The following is a 14,436-nucleotide window of genomic DNA, read 5'->3' on the forward strand; positions in this document are numbered from 1 at the left end:
ATTACAATGTTGAAAAATAAAACACTAATACCTTGATTACATAAGTGTTCAACCCCCTGAGACAATACATGTGAGAAACACAGTTGGCAGCGATTACAGTTGTGAGTCTTTCTGGGTAAGTCTCTAAGAGCTTTGCACACCTGGATTGTGCAATATTTACCCATTATTATTTAAAAATCCTTCAAGCTATGTCAAGTTGGTTGTTGATCTTGAGATAGATTTTCAAGCCAATTTATGTCAAAACTGTAACTAGGCCACTCAGGAAAATTCAATGTTGTCCTAGCAACTCCAGTGTAAATTTGTCCTTGTGTTTTAAGTTATTGTCCTGCTGAAAGGTGAATTTGTCTCCCAGTGTCTGTTGCAAGGAAGACTGAACCAGGTTTTCCTCTAGGATTTTGTCTGTGCTTAGCTGCCTTCCGTTTCTTTTTATTTAAAAAAACTCTCTAGTCCTTGCCAATGACAAGCATGCCCATAACATGATGCAACCACCACCATGCTTGAAAATATGAAGAGTGGTACTCAGTGATGTGTTGTGTTGGATTTTCCCCAAATATAATGCTTTGTATTCAGGACAAAAAGTTAATTTATTTGCGAAAATGTTTTGCAGTATTACTTTATTGCCTTGTTTAAAACAGGATGCATGTTTTGGAATATTCTGTACAAGCTTCCAAATTTTCACTCTGTCATTTAGTTTAGTATTGCGGAGTAACTACGATGTTGTTGATCCATCCTCAGTTTTCTACTATCACAGCAATTACACTTTGTAACTGTTTTAAAATCAGCATTGGCCTTATGGTGAAATTCCTGAGCAGTTTCCTTTCTCTCTGGCAACTGAGTTAGGAAGGAGGCCTATATCTTTGTAGTGACTGCGTGTATTGATACACCATTCAAACCCGAATTAATAACTTAACCATGCTCAAGGGGATATTCAGCGTCTTCTTACCAATCGGTGCCCTTCTTTGCGAGAAATTGAAAAAACTCCCTGGTCTTTGTGGTTGAATCTGTGCATAAAATTCACTACTCGATTGAGGGACATTACAGATAATTGTATGTGTGGGTTAGTCATAAAACAATTATGTTAACCACTATTATTGAACACAGAATGAGTCAATGCAACTGATTATGTGATTTGTTAAGCACATTTTTACTCCTGAATTTATTGAGGCTTGCCATAACAAACGGGTTGAATACTTATTGACTCAAGACATTTCAGCTTTTCATTTTGTATTAATTTGTCACGCCCTGACCATAGAGAGCCGTAGTTTCTTTATGGTATAGTAGGTCAGGGCGTGACTGGGGTGTTCTAGTCTATGATTTCTATGTGGTGTTCTAGTTTTCAAATTTCTATGTTGGTGTGCTTGATATGGTTCCCAATTAGAGGCAGCTGGTAATCGTTGTCTCTAATGGGGGATCATATTTAGGTAGCCTTTTTTCCACCTGTGTTTTGTGGGATATTGAATTTTGTATTTTGAGTTAGTGTATGTAGCACCTCTGTAGTCACTGTTTGTGTTTTGTTTTATAGTTTCACTTTAATAAATTATGTGGAACTGTAATCATGCTGTGCCTTGGTCCTTCTCTACAAACGAACGTGACATAATTTTGAAATGATTCTACAAACTAAATATATGTTTGACATAGGGTATTGTGTGTAGATCAGTGACACAAAATCTCTAATAAATCTAATGTAAATGCAGGCTGTAACATAACAACATGTAGAAAAAGTCAAGGGGTGTGAATACTTTCTGAAGGTACTGTAACTAAAGTAACTGTAACTAATATTCAGTTTAGACACAATGTTTAGCATCTTTGGAGATTCTTTATTACACTTCATTTCCACTGTTCTGCTTGTGAAACTCAAGGTGTGGGTGATGGTCACTAGTGTGGGCTGATGGTCATTAGTGTGGGTTGATGGTCACTAGTGTGGGTTGATGGTCACTAGTGTGGGTTGATGGTCACTAGTGTGGGTTGATGGTCACTAGTGTGGGTTGATGGTCACTAGTGTGGGTTGATGGTCACTAGTGTGGGCTGACGGTCACTAGTGTGGGTTGACGGTCACTAGTGTGGGTTGATGGTCACTAGTGTGGGCTGACGGTCACTAGTGTGGGTTGACGGTCACTAGTGTGGGTTGATGGTCACTAGTGTGGGTTGATGGTCACTAGTGTGGGTTGATGGTCACTAGTGTGGGTTGACGGTCACTAGTGTGGGCTGACGGTCACTAGTGTGGGTTGATGGTCACTAGTGTGGGTTGACGGTCACTAGTGTGGGTTGACGGTCGCTAGTGTGGGTTGATGGTCACTAGTGTGGGTTGACGGTCACTAGTGTGGGTTGACGGTCACTAGTGTGGGTTGACGGTCACTAGTGTGGGTTGATGGTCACTAGTGTGGGTTGACGGTCACTAGTGTGGGTTGATGGTCACTAGTGTGGGTTGACGGTAACTAGTGTGGGTTGATGGTCACTAGTGTGGGTTGACGGTCATTAGTGTGGGTTGACGGTCACTAGTGCGGGTTGACGTCACTAGTGTGGGTTGACGGTAACTAGTGTGGGTTGATGGTCACTAGTGTGGGTTGACGGTCATTAGTGTGGGTTGACGGTAACTAGTGTGGGTTGACGGTCACTAGTGTGGGTTGACGGTAACTAGTGTGGGTTGATGGTCACTAGTGTGGGTTGACGGTCATTAGTGTGGGTTGACGGTCACTAGTGCGGGTTGACGGTCACTAGTGCGGGTTGACGGTCACTAGTGTGGGTTGACGGTCATTAGTGTGGGTTGACGGTCACTAGTGCGGGTTGACGGTCACTAGTGCGGGTTGACGGTCACTAGTGTGGGTTGACGGTCATAAGTGTGGGTTGACGGTCACTAGTGCGGGTTGACGGTCATTAGTGTGGGTTGACGGTCACTAGTGTGGGTTGACGGTCATTAGTGTGGGTTGACGGTCACTAGTGCGGGTTGACGTCATTAGTGTGGGTTGACGGTCACTAGTGTGGGTTGACGGTCATTAGTGTGGGTTGACGGTCACTAGTGCGGGTTGACGGTCATTAGTGTGGGTTGACGGTCACTAGTGTGGGTTGACGGTCATTAGTGTGGGTTGACGGTCACTAGTGCGGGTTGACGTCATTAGTGTGGGTTGACGGTCACTAGTGTGGGTTGACGGTCATTAGTGTGGGTTGACGGTCACTAGTGCGGGTTGACGGTCATTAGTGTGGGTTGACGGTCACTAGTGCGGGTTGACGTCATTAGTGCGGGTTGACGGTCACTAGTGCGGGTTGACGGTCATTAGTGTGGGTTGACGGTCATTAGTGTGGGTTGACGGTCACTAGTGTGGGTTGATGGTCACTAGTGTGGGTTGACGGTCACTAGTGTGGGTTGATGGTCACTAGTGTGGGTTGACGGTAACTAGTGTGGGTTGACGGTCATTAGTGTGGGTTGACGGTCACTAGTGTGGGTTGATGGTCACTAGTGTGGGTTGACGGTCATTAGTGTGGGTTGACGGTCACTAGTGCGGGTTGACGGTCATTAGTGTGGGTTGACGGTCACTAGTGTGGGTTGACGGTCATTAGTGTGGGTTGACGGTCACTAGTGCGGGTTGACGTCATTAGTGTGGGTTGACGGTCACTAGTGTGGGTTGACGGTCATTAGTGTGGGTTGACGGTAACTAGTGTGGGTTGACGGTCACTAGTGTGGGTTGACGGTCACTAGTGTGGGTTGATGGTCACTAGTGTGGGTTGACGGTCACTAGTGTGGGTTGATGGTCACTAGTGTGGGTTGACGGTAACTAGTGTGGGTTGATGGTCACTAGTGTGGGTTGACGGTCATTAGTGTGGGTTGACGGTCACTAGTGCGGGTTGACGTCACTAGTGTGGGTTGACGGTAACTAGTGTGGGTTGATGGTCACTAGTGTGGGTTGACGGTCATTAGTGTGGGTTGACGGTAACTAGTGTGGGTTGACGGTCACTAGTGTGGGTTGACGGTCACTAGTGTGGGTTGATGGTCACTAGTGTGGGTTGACGGTCATTAGTGTGGGTTGACGGTCACTAGTGCGGGTTGACGGTCACTAGTGCGGGTTGACGGTCACTAGTGTGGGTTGACGGTCATTAGTGTGGGTTGACGGTCACTAGTGCGGGTTGACGGTCACTAGTGCGGGTTGACGGTCACTAGTGTGGGTTGACGGTCATTAGTGTGGGTTGACGGTCACTAGTGCGGGTTGACGGTCATTAGTGTGGGTTGACGGTCACTAGTGTGGGTTGACGGTCATTAGTGTGGGTTGACGGTCACTAGTGCGGGTTGACGTCATTAGTGTGGGTTGACGGTCACTAGTGTGGGTTGACGGTCATTAGTGTGGGTTGACGGTCACTAGTGCGGGTTGACGGTCATTAGTGTGGGTTGACGGTCACTAGTGTGGGTTGACGGTCATTAGTGTGGGTTGACGGTCACTAGTGCGGGTTGACGTCATTAGTGTGGGTTGACGGTCACTAGTGTGGGTTGACGGTCATTAGTGTGGGTTGACGGTCACTAGTGCGGGTTGACGGTCATTAGTGTGGGTTGACGGTCACTAGTGCGGGTTGACGTCATTAGTGCGGGTTGACGGTCACTAGTGTGGGTTGACGGTCATTAGTGTGGGTTGACGGTCACTAGTGCGGGTTGACGGTCACTAGTGCGGGTTGACGTCATTAGTGTGAGTTGATCAAATCAAATTGTATTGGTCACGTACACATATTTAGCAGATGTTTTTGCAGGTGTAGCGGAATGCTGTGTGGGTTGATGGTCATTAGACCTGATAATGAATGTTATGGATTATTCCCATATCAGTTGACAGTGATTGACGAAAGAATGGAGGTCCAAGTACAAGGACTGAGGACACGCTGATTATTCACTGTTGTATTGTATTGATGACGTTCTGAACACTGTGTGATTCTGTAGCAGCTGACAAGGTCGTTGCCTTTTTGTTTTGACTTCCTACAAGCCTCTCAGGCTGCTGTTTCCAGAACATTTGGTGCTGTCTGATTAAGATATAAAGGTTCTGTCTCCAAGAGGCCAGTTAGACATTTTCTCTGCTTCAATGCTGGGTGGTGTCTCCCTCTTGCAACGTGTAATTAACAGGGTTGATTTTTGATTGACTTCATCTACAACTGCTCTCCTTTTTGTTCACCTGGAAATGTTTATTACACAGGCAAAACGTGAATTAGGAGCAATTCCACTTCACACTGTAGTGACTGAGATGAGTTCCCCCTCACAATGTACAAAACCCTATTGCTCATTATTATCCTACATAACATAAAGGTGCATATTGTGAAGAGGGTGTATGTGGTATAAAGTTACACTGTTTACAACATTCCAGGCTATATTTGGGTATTTGTATTAGATCTCAGTGATGATACAGAAGAGGATGTCATTCATTCCAACCCAGCATGTCTCTGGGTTGGAAACTTCATGCTGTGTGATGCCCAGACTACACTACTAGACAGCCCAGTATTCTGACTGTCGTCTTGTTGTCTGTCCCATAGAGGAATATGTCATTAGGATATTATTTGCTAAGGATGGGAGTTATATACAGCTATTATGGAGCACAGATACAGAATCCGAGCTGACAAGGTAAAAATCTGTCATTCTGCCCTTGAACAAGGCAGTTAACCCAGTGTTCCTAGGCCGTCAATGTAAATAAGAATTTGTTCTTAACTGAATTGCCTAGTTAAATAAAGGTTAAATAAAAAATAAATAAACATTTGACAGGTAACTGCTGTTGTAAAATGGACTTTATCAAATACATTTGATTAATTGATTGTTTGAGCCATATATTTCTAAATACTCCGATGGCAGGTAATCAAACAAAAGTAGCAAATGGACCATCTTCTTTGGGGGGGTACCTGTACCTAAAGTCCTTGCTGGATTACGAGCGAAATCATCCATCGTCATATTGACCATCATATCATTGGTGGAAACCTATCCATCCTCTCATCCTTATCTGCCAATCAGAGTGCAGAATTCTTTCAGCATACTGTGGCGTATTCATTAAGGAAACCGTGTACCGTTAAAGAACCAAACAAAAGCAAACAGAGCAAAACGAGAGTTTCTATTGGACACATGAAGTTAGGTCTCTCCCCGTTTCGTTCTGCTTGCTTCCATAAAAGAAACGTTTTGCAACAGAATTGGCGTAATGAATACGCCCCTGATTACAAACACGGACATACTGTGTAGTTAGAACGACGTCAACGTTGAGTCGTTGATGCAGATGTCAACAATTTGCACGATAGCTGATTTGATATTCATAGCGAAATTACTCACAATTTAGACACATACCTAGCTATCTAGGTAGTGCATCACATATTCCGTTTTCCGATCTATGGAGTTTTTGCAGTTTCTATCATGGGCGTGCATCGTATTTACAGTCGGGATGTTCTCGACTGGACTGTAAGTTTGACAGCTTTCTGCTTTTCAGAGAAACTATCTGGCTAAGTAGCTAACGTTAGCTATATAACTGTTCTTTATTGCCAACATCGCAAACTTGGGCAGAGACCAAATTCAGTTCTAATTTGCTTGTTTGTATTGCATTAAACTGCGGAAACATAGCTAGCTAGGTGTTGGTTAGCTAGCTAGGTGTTGGTCCACCCTTATCTCACAGATATGAGTTAATCAAATATTTGCTTAGTTATTCGTTCAATGCCCGAGGCTTGTGTAAATAGAATACTCAGGACAGGTGATAATAAAATCATGTTTTAGTTCAGTTCCTTCCTTTTTCTTATGCTAGATTTGTGTGTGTGTGTGTGTGTGTGTGTGTGTGTGTGTGTGTGTGTGTGTGTGTGTGTGTGTGTGTGTGTGTGTGTGTGTGTGTGATCCTCTGTCAGGACGGACCTGAAGAAGATGAGAGCTTCCAAAAGTGCAGATAACGTCCAGTTCCTCCCCTTCCTCACCACATGCCTCAAGTAAGCTGTGTGTGTGGTGCCTAGGCAACGTGCCAGTGACCACTGATCAAACCCGGGTCATCTGCACAAGTCATACTGTGTTAGCCCACTGAGCTAATGTCTTGTCTGTCTCTATAGTAACCTGGGCTGGCTGTATTATGGGATACTGAAGACGGATGGGACTCTGGTCCTGGTTAACACCATAGGAGCCTGTCTACAGTCCCTCTACATCCTCTCCTACTGCCATTACACCAATGACAAGGTGAGCTGACCACCGTGTTTTATAGTCTCTCCTACTGCCACTACACTAATGACAAGGTGAGCTGACCACAGTGTTTTATAGTCTCTCCTACTGCCACTACACCAATGACAAGGTGAGCTGACCACAGTGTTTTATAGTCTCTCCTAATGCCACTACACCAATGACAAGGTGAGCTGACCACAGTGTTTTATAGTCTCTCCTACTGCCACTACACCAATGACAAGGTGAGCTGACCACAGTGTTTTATAGTCTCTCCTACTGCCATCACACCAATGACAAGGTTAGCTGACCACAGTGTTTTATAGTCTCTCCTAATGCCACTACACCAATGACAAGGTGAGCTGACCACAGTGTTTTATAGTCTCTCCTAATGCCACTACACCAATGACAAGGTGAGCTGACCACAGTGTTTTATAGTCTCTCCTACTGCCACTACACCAATGACAAGGTGAGCTGACCACAGTGTTTTATAGTCTCTCCTACTGCCACTACACCAATGACAAGGTGAGCTGACCACAGTGTTTTATAGTCTCTCCTAATGCCACTACACCAATGACAAGGTGAGCTGACCACAGTGTTTTATAGTCTCTCCTACTGCCACTACACCAATGACAAGGTGAGCTGACCACAGTGTTTTATAGTCTCTCCTACTGCCACTACACCAATGACAAGGTGAGCTGACCACAGTGTTTTATAGTCTTTCCTACTGCCACTACACCAATGACAAGGTGAGCTGACCACTGTGTTTTATAGTCTCTTCTACTGCCACTACACCAATGACAAGGTGAGCTGACCACAGTGTTTTATAGTCTCTCCTACTGCCATTACACCAATGACAAGGTGAGCTGACCACAGTGTTTTATAGTTACTTATCGCATAGATACGGCCAGACCTGAATCCCCCAGGAGTGCATTCGTTTGTCTTCGAGATGGTCTGGTAGATATCATAATGATGTTTTTCTGTAGATATTCCAGGTTTGTTTGCTTTAGTTCATTGTTTGTATTTTTCCGTTAGGGTTTGAAGTACACTTTTAGTATATCTGCCCACTGGTTCACTGCTTGAAGCCTAGTTTTAGGGTGTGTGCCAAAATGTTTAAAACTAGTAAACTTGTGTGTGTGTGTTCGTTCCAGAGGCGAGTGACCTCTCAGACGTTACTAGCAGGAGGAGTGGTCTGTGGAGGCTGGCTGTACTTCAGTGTTCTCCTGCCTCAGGGAGAGTCTCAGCTGGCCCAGCTAGGTCTCACCTGCAGCCTGTTCACTATCAGCATGTACCTGAGTCCACTCGCTGACCTGGTAAATATGCAAACCTTTTCTGACACAGTGTTTATACAATATGTCCACGCATTGGACACATTCTTCCACGCACTGGTGAAAACTTTTATACAACTTTAATACAACGTTCAGATAACATACACTCACTAGCCTGGCAAACAGACCTATTTTTCCAATGTTCTGATACCTACCACCCTGATACCCACTATACTCAGATTCCTCACATACTCTCATAAATATGTAAGGTAGACCAACAACAGGCCAATAAGATTCCATCTTCAGAACATGACCACCTCTAATCACTCTCTCTCCCCTTGCCCTTTGACTCCTCTCTTTCCCTCTGTTGCCTCTGTTCCTGTTTATTTCTCCGCCCGGGCTGCATGATATGGGCAAAAAGTCGAATTGTGCTTATTTTTTGGGGGGTGCAAATTAGAGGTCGACCGATTCATCGGAATGGCCGATTAATTAGGGCCGATTTCAAGTTTTCATAACAATCGGAAATCGGTAATTTTGGATGCCGATTTTGGCGATTAAAGAAAAAATATATATATATATATATTTTTATTTTTTACACCTTTATTTAACTAGGCAAGTCAGTTAAGAACACATTCTTATATTCAATGACGGCCTAGGAACGGTGGGTTAACTGCCTTATTCAGGGGAAGAACGACAGACTTTTACCTTGTCAGCTCAGCGATTCAATCTTGCAACCTTACGGTTAACTAGTCCAACGCTCTAACCACCTGCCTCACGAGGAGCACGCCTGTTACGCGAATGCAGTAAGAAGCCAAGGTAAGTTGCTAGCTAGCATTAAACTTATCTTATAAAAAACTATTAATCAATCAATCATAATCACTAGTTATATCTACACATGGTTGATGATACTACTAGTTTATCTAGCGTGTCTTGCGTTGCATATAATCGATGCAGTGCGCATTCGCGAAAAAGGACTGTCGTTGCTCCAACGTGTACCTAACCATAAACATCAATGCCTTTCTTAAAATCAATACACAAGTATATATTTTTAAACCTGCATATTTAGCTAAAAGAAATCCAGGTTAACAGGCAATATTAACCAGGTGAAATTGTGTCACTTCTCTTGCGTTCATTGCACGCAGAGTCAGAGTATATGCAACAGTTTGGGCCGCCTGGCTTATTGCGAACTAATTTGCCAGAATTTTACGTAATTATGTAACATTGAAGGTTGTGCAATGTAACAGGAATATTTAGACTTATGGATGCCACCCGTTAGATAAAATACGGAACGGTTCCGTACTTCACTGAAATAATAAACTTTTTGTTTTCGAGATGATAGTTTCCGGATTCGACCATATTAATGACCTAAGGCTCGTATTTCTGTTATTATGTTATAATTAAGTCTATGATTTGATAGAGCAGTCTGACTGAGCGATGGTAGACAGCAGCAGGCTCGTAAGCATTCATTCAAACAGCACTTTCGTGCGTTTTGCCAGCAGCTCTGCTGTTTATGACTTCAAGCCTATCAACTCTTGAGATTAGGCTGGTGTAACCGATGTGAAATGGCTAGCTAGTTAGCGCGGTGCGCGCTAATAGCGTTTCAAACATCATTCGCTCTGAGACTTGGAGTAGTTGTTCCCCTTGCTCTGCATGGGTAACGCTGCTTCGAGGGTGGCTGTTGTCGATGTGTTCCTGGTTCGAGCCCAGGTAGGAGCGAGGAGAGAGACGGAAGCTATACTGTTACACTGGCAATACTAAAGTGCCTATAAGAACATCCAATAGTCAAAGGTATATGAAATACAAATCGTATAGAGAGAAATAGTCCTATAATAACTACAACCTAAAACTTCTTACCTGGGAATATTGAAGACTCATGTTAAAAGGAACCACCAGCTTTCATATGTTCTCATGTTCTGAGCAAGGAACTTAAACGTTAGCTTTTTTACATGGCACATATTGCACTTTTACTTTCTTCTCCAACACTTTGTTTTTGCATTATTTAAACCAAATTGAACATGTTTCATAATTTATTTGAGGCTAAATTGATTTTATTGATGTAATATATTAAGTTAAAGTAAGTCTTCATTCAGTATTGTTGTAATTGTCATTATTACAAATAAATAAATAAAAATCGTCTGATTAATCGATATCGGCTTTTTTGGTCCTCCAATAAACGGTATCGGCGTTGAAAAATCATAATCGGCCGACCTCTAGTGCAAATATTGCGATATATACTGAACAAAAATCTAAACTCAATATGCAACAACTGAGTTACAGTTCATATAAGGAAATCAGCGAATTGAAATAAATTCATTAGGCCCTAATCTGGATTTCACATGACTGGGCAGGGGCTCAGCCATGGGTGGGCCTGGGAGGGAATAGGAAGTGTGCTGCTTGAGTGACGGGGCAGGGCTTGGTGTGTGGGAAGCAGCTGCAAGAAGGGAGAGGAAGAGAGACAAACTGAGTGAACTATAAAAACGGATGTTACACGTGGCGTTTCTAAATATTGCAATATGGATGTCTTCCTATATGGATATTGCACATGTCAATATTGCGATTTTGATGTGAATTGGATGAATTGTACAGCCCTGCCCTCCACCTTCCTGTTTGTCTCATTCTCCCTCTGTCTGTCTCCTCATATCATCCTGTGTCTATTTCCTGCCTTTCTCTCATCTTTTCTTCCTGTTGTTCAGGGTTTGTGTTTTATCCCTTCTACTCTTTCTGGATATGTTGGAACTGTGTCAATTCATCACCCCCTCTCCTCTCTCTCTCCCCCTCCTCTCCCTCTCTCCCCCTCTCCCTCTCTCCCTCTCTCTCTCTCTCTCTCCCCCTCTCCCTCTCTCTCTACCCCTTTCCCTCTCTCGCCCCTCTCCTCTCTCCTCTCTCGCCCCCTCTCGTCTCTGTCAGATGGAGATCGTGCGTACTGGTAGTGTGGAGCGTTTGTCCTTCTCTTTGACTGTAGCTACCTTCCTCACCTCAACATCCTGGACGCTCTATGGACTACAGCTGCAAGACTACTATATCATGGTGTGTGTGTGTATACAGTACATTCGGAAACTATTCAGACCCCTTGACTTTTTCCACGTTACAGCCTTATTTTGAAATGTATAAAATTATTTTTTCCCCTCATCAATCTACATAGAATACCCCATAATGACAAAGCAAAAACAAGTTTTATAGACATTTTTGCAACTGTATTAATTTATAAAAAATACACAACTAAAATATCACATTTACATAAGTATTCAGACCCTTTACTCTGTACTTTGGCAGCGATTACAGCCTCGGGTCTTCTTGGGTATAACACTACAAGCTTGGCACACCTGTATCTGAGGAGTTTCTCTCATTCTTCTCTGCAGATCAGCTCTGTCAGGTTGGATGGGGAATGTCGCTGCACAGCTATTTTCAGGTCTCTCCAGAGATGTTTGATCGGGTTCAAGTCTGGGCTCAGGCTGGGCCACTCAAGGACATTCAGTGACTTGTCCCGAAGCCACTTCTGCATTGTCTTGGCAGGGTTGTTGTCCTTAGAAGGTCCTGAGCGCTCTGGAGCAGATTTTTATCAAGGATCTCTCTGTACTTTGCTACGTTCATCTTTCCCTCGAACCTGACTAGTCTCCCAGTCCCTGCCGCTGAAAACATCCTCACAGCATGATGCTGCCACCACAATGTTTCACCATAGGGATGGTGCTAGGTTTCCACCAGACGTGACGCTTGGCATTCAGGCCAAATAGTTAAATCTTGGTTTCATCTGAGTAGAGAATCTTGTTTCTCATGGTCTGAGTCTTTAGGTGCATTTTGGCAAACTCCAAGCAGGCTGTCATGTGCCTTTTACTGAGGAGTGGCTTCCATCTGGCCACGATACCATAAAACCCTGATTTGGTGGAGTGCTGCAGAGATGGTTATCCTTCTGGAAGATTCTCCCATCTCCACAGAGGTACTCTGGAGCTATGTCAGAGTGTTCTTGGTCACCTCCCTGACCAAGGCTCTTCTCCCCCGATTGCTCAGTTTGGCCGGGTGGCCAACTCTAGGAAGAGTCTTGGTGGTTCCAAAATTCTTCCATTTAAGAATGATGGAGGCCACTGTGTTCTTGGGGACCTTCAATGCTGCATAAATGTTTTGGTACCCTTCCCAGATTTGTGCCTCGACACAATCCTGTCTCTGAGCTCTATGGACAATTCCTTCAACCCCATGGCTTGGTTTTTGCACTGACATGCACTGTCAACTGTGGGACCTTATATAGACAGGTGTGTGCCTTTCCAAATCATGTCCAATCAATTGAATTTACCACAGGTTGACAACAATCAAGTTGTAGAAACATCTCAAGGATGATCAATGGAAACAGGATGCACCTGAGCTTAATTTCTTTCTGTCTCATAGCAAAGGGTCTGAATACTTACGTAAGTAAGGTATTTGTTTTTTTGTTTTTTTAATCTAGTTCTTGCTTTGTCATTATGGGGTATTGTGTGTAGATTGAAGAGAAAAAAATGTATTTAATCAATTTTAGAATGAGGCTGTAAAGTAACAAAATGTGGAAAAAGTCAAGGGGTCTGAATAGACTGTATGTGAGACATGGTAGGGACTGTTAAATGATTGTAAATTACCTTTAGGGAAAGGGGGATACCTATTCAGTTGTACAACTGAAATGTGTCTTCCGCATTTAAGCCAACCCCTCTGAATCAGAGAGGTGCGGAGAACTGCCTTAATCGACATCCAGGTCTTCGGCGCCCGGGGAACAGGGGGTTAACTGCCTTGCTTAGGGGCAGAATGACAGATTTTTACCTTGTCAGCTCGGGGATTCGAACCAGCAACCTTTCAGTTACTGGCCCAACGCTCCTACCCGCCAGGCTTTAACCTCTGTGTGTTTGTTTGTGTGTTCCAGGTTCCAAACACGCCAGGCATTGTGACCAGTCTCATCCGGTTTTTCCTGTTCTGGAGATTTGCATCTGTCAATCAAGGCGTGCAATCCTATAAGCTCATCGAAATCTAAGTGGCTGGAGACTCGCACACCAATGGTTACAAGGGAGAGAGATAACAGGCTTCTTGACCCTATCATGGTCAGGCTGTCAATCACTGATATTGTTACTCATATTGTAAATGATTCATGATCACTCCTAACCACCAAGGGTTTAAGAAGACTTTCTCCTCTCAAGGCAGAAGCTGTCCCTAATCACAGATCTAGGATCAGAGTACCCTAGCAATGGGGGATGAATAAATATCTGACCCTGTATCAGTGGTTAGGGGCATCTTCCTCATCTTTCTCCCTCCACCACTTCCTTTTAGTGCCTTCTGTCCTAGTCTGGGACATCATTAGTGCCACCTGAGAACTCAACCATGTGCGGGACAGTCCTGCCCTGTCAATCACAGTAGTCTCTTTTACCCAGTGGGAGGTTTTTTGCTCAGCATCAATGCGCTGCTATTGGTTGAATCGCTCTAACTAACAGGGCAGGATGATCCCGCCTCTAGTGGGGTTTGAGACCCCCTCACCTTTATAGTTGACTTGTCTGTCCTCATCACTATGGTACCCTGTGAACTAGGGGTGAACAACTGTTCCTGGTAGCCACAGTATCTGCTGGGTTGTTATCCTTCTCTTTTAACTAGACTGATGTACAGTGCATTTGGAAAGTTTTCAGACCCCTTGAGTTTTTCCACATTTTGTTACGTTACAGCCTTACACTAAAATGTATTAAATTGTTTATTTTCCTCATCAATCTACACACAATACCCCAGAATGACAAAGCAAAGAGAGGTTTATTTTTTAATTTTTTTGTACATTTATAAAATTAAAATAAATGGAAATATCACATTTCAGGTATTCAGACCCTTTACTCAGTACTTTGTTGAAGCACCTTTGGCAGCGATTACAGCCTCGAGTCTTCTTGGGTAGGACGCTACAAGCTTGTCACACCTGTATTTGGGGAGTTTCTCCCATTCTTCTCTGCAGATCTTCTCAAACTCTGTCAGGTTGGATGGGAACGTTGCCGCACAGCTATCTCCCATCTCCACAGAGGTACTCTGGAGCTATGTCAGAGTGTT

General features: G+C 43.9%; 1 protein-coding gene across 1 annotated transcript; it reads left to right on the plus strand.

The window, feature by feature from the left end:
* The first annotated feature begins 6,141 nt into the window (after positions 1-6,141).
* On the plus strand, positions 6,142-14,206 carry slc50a1 (solute carrier family 50 member 1). Its single transcript, XM_071396501.1, has 6 exons — positions 6,142-6,403; positions 6,838-6,915; positions 7,033-7,156; positions 8,287-8,448; positions 11,311-11,430; positions 13,283-14,206. The coding sequence occupies exons 1-6, from the start codon at positions 6,336-6,338 to the stop codon at positions 13,388-13,390; spliced, it is 660 nt and encodes a 219-aa protein (XP_071252602.1). The 5' UTR covers positions 6,142-6,335; the 3' UTR covers positions 13,391-14,206.
* The last annotated feature ends 230 nt before the right edge of the window (positions 14,207-14,436 follow it).

The sequence above is a fragment of the Salvelinus alpinus genome, chromosome 4, assembly GCF_045679555.1.
Source record: "Salvelinus alpinus chromosome 4, SLU_Salpinus.1, whole genome shotgun sequence".
In the NCBI taxonomy this organism is placed as follows: Eukaryota; Metazoa; Chordata; class Actinopteri; order Salmoniformes; family Salmonidae; genus Salvelinus; species Salvelinus alpinus.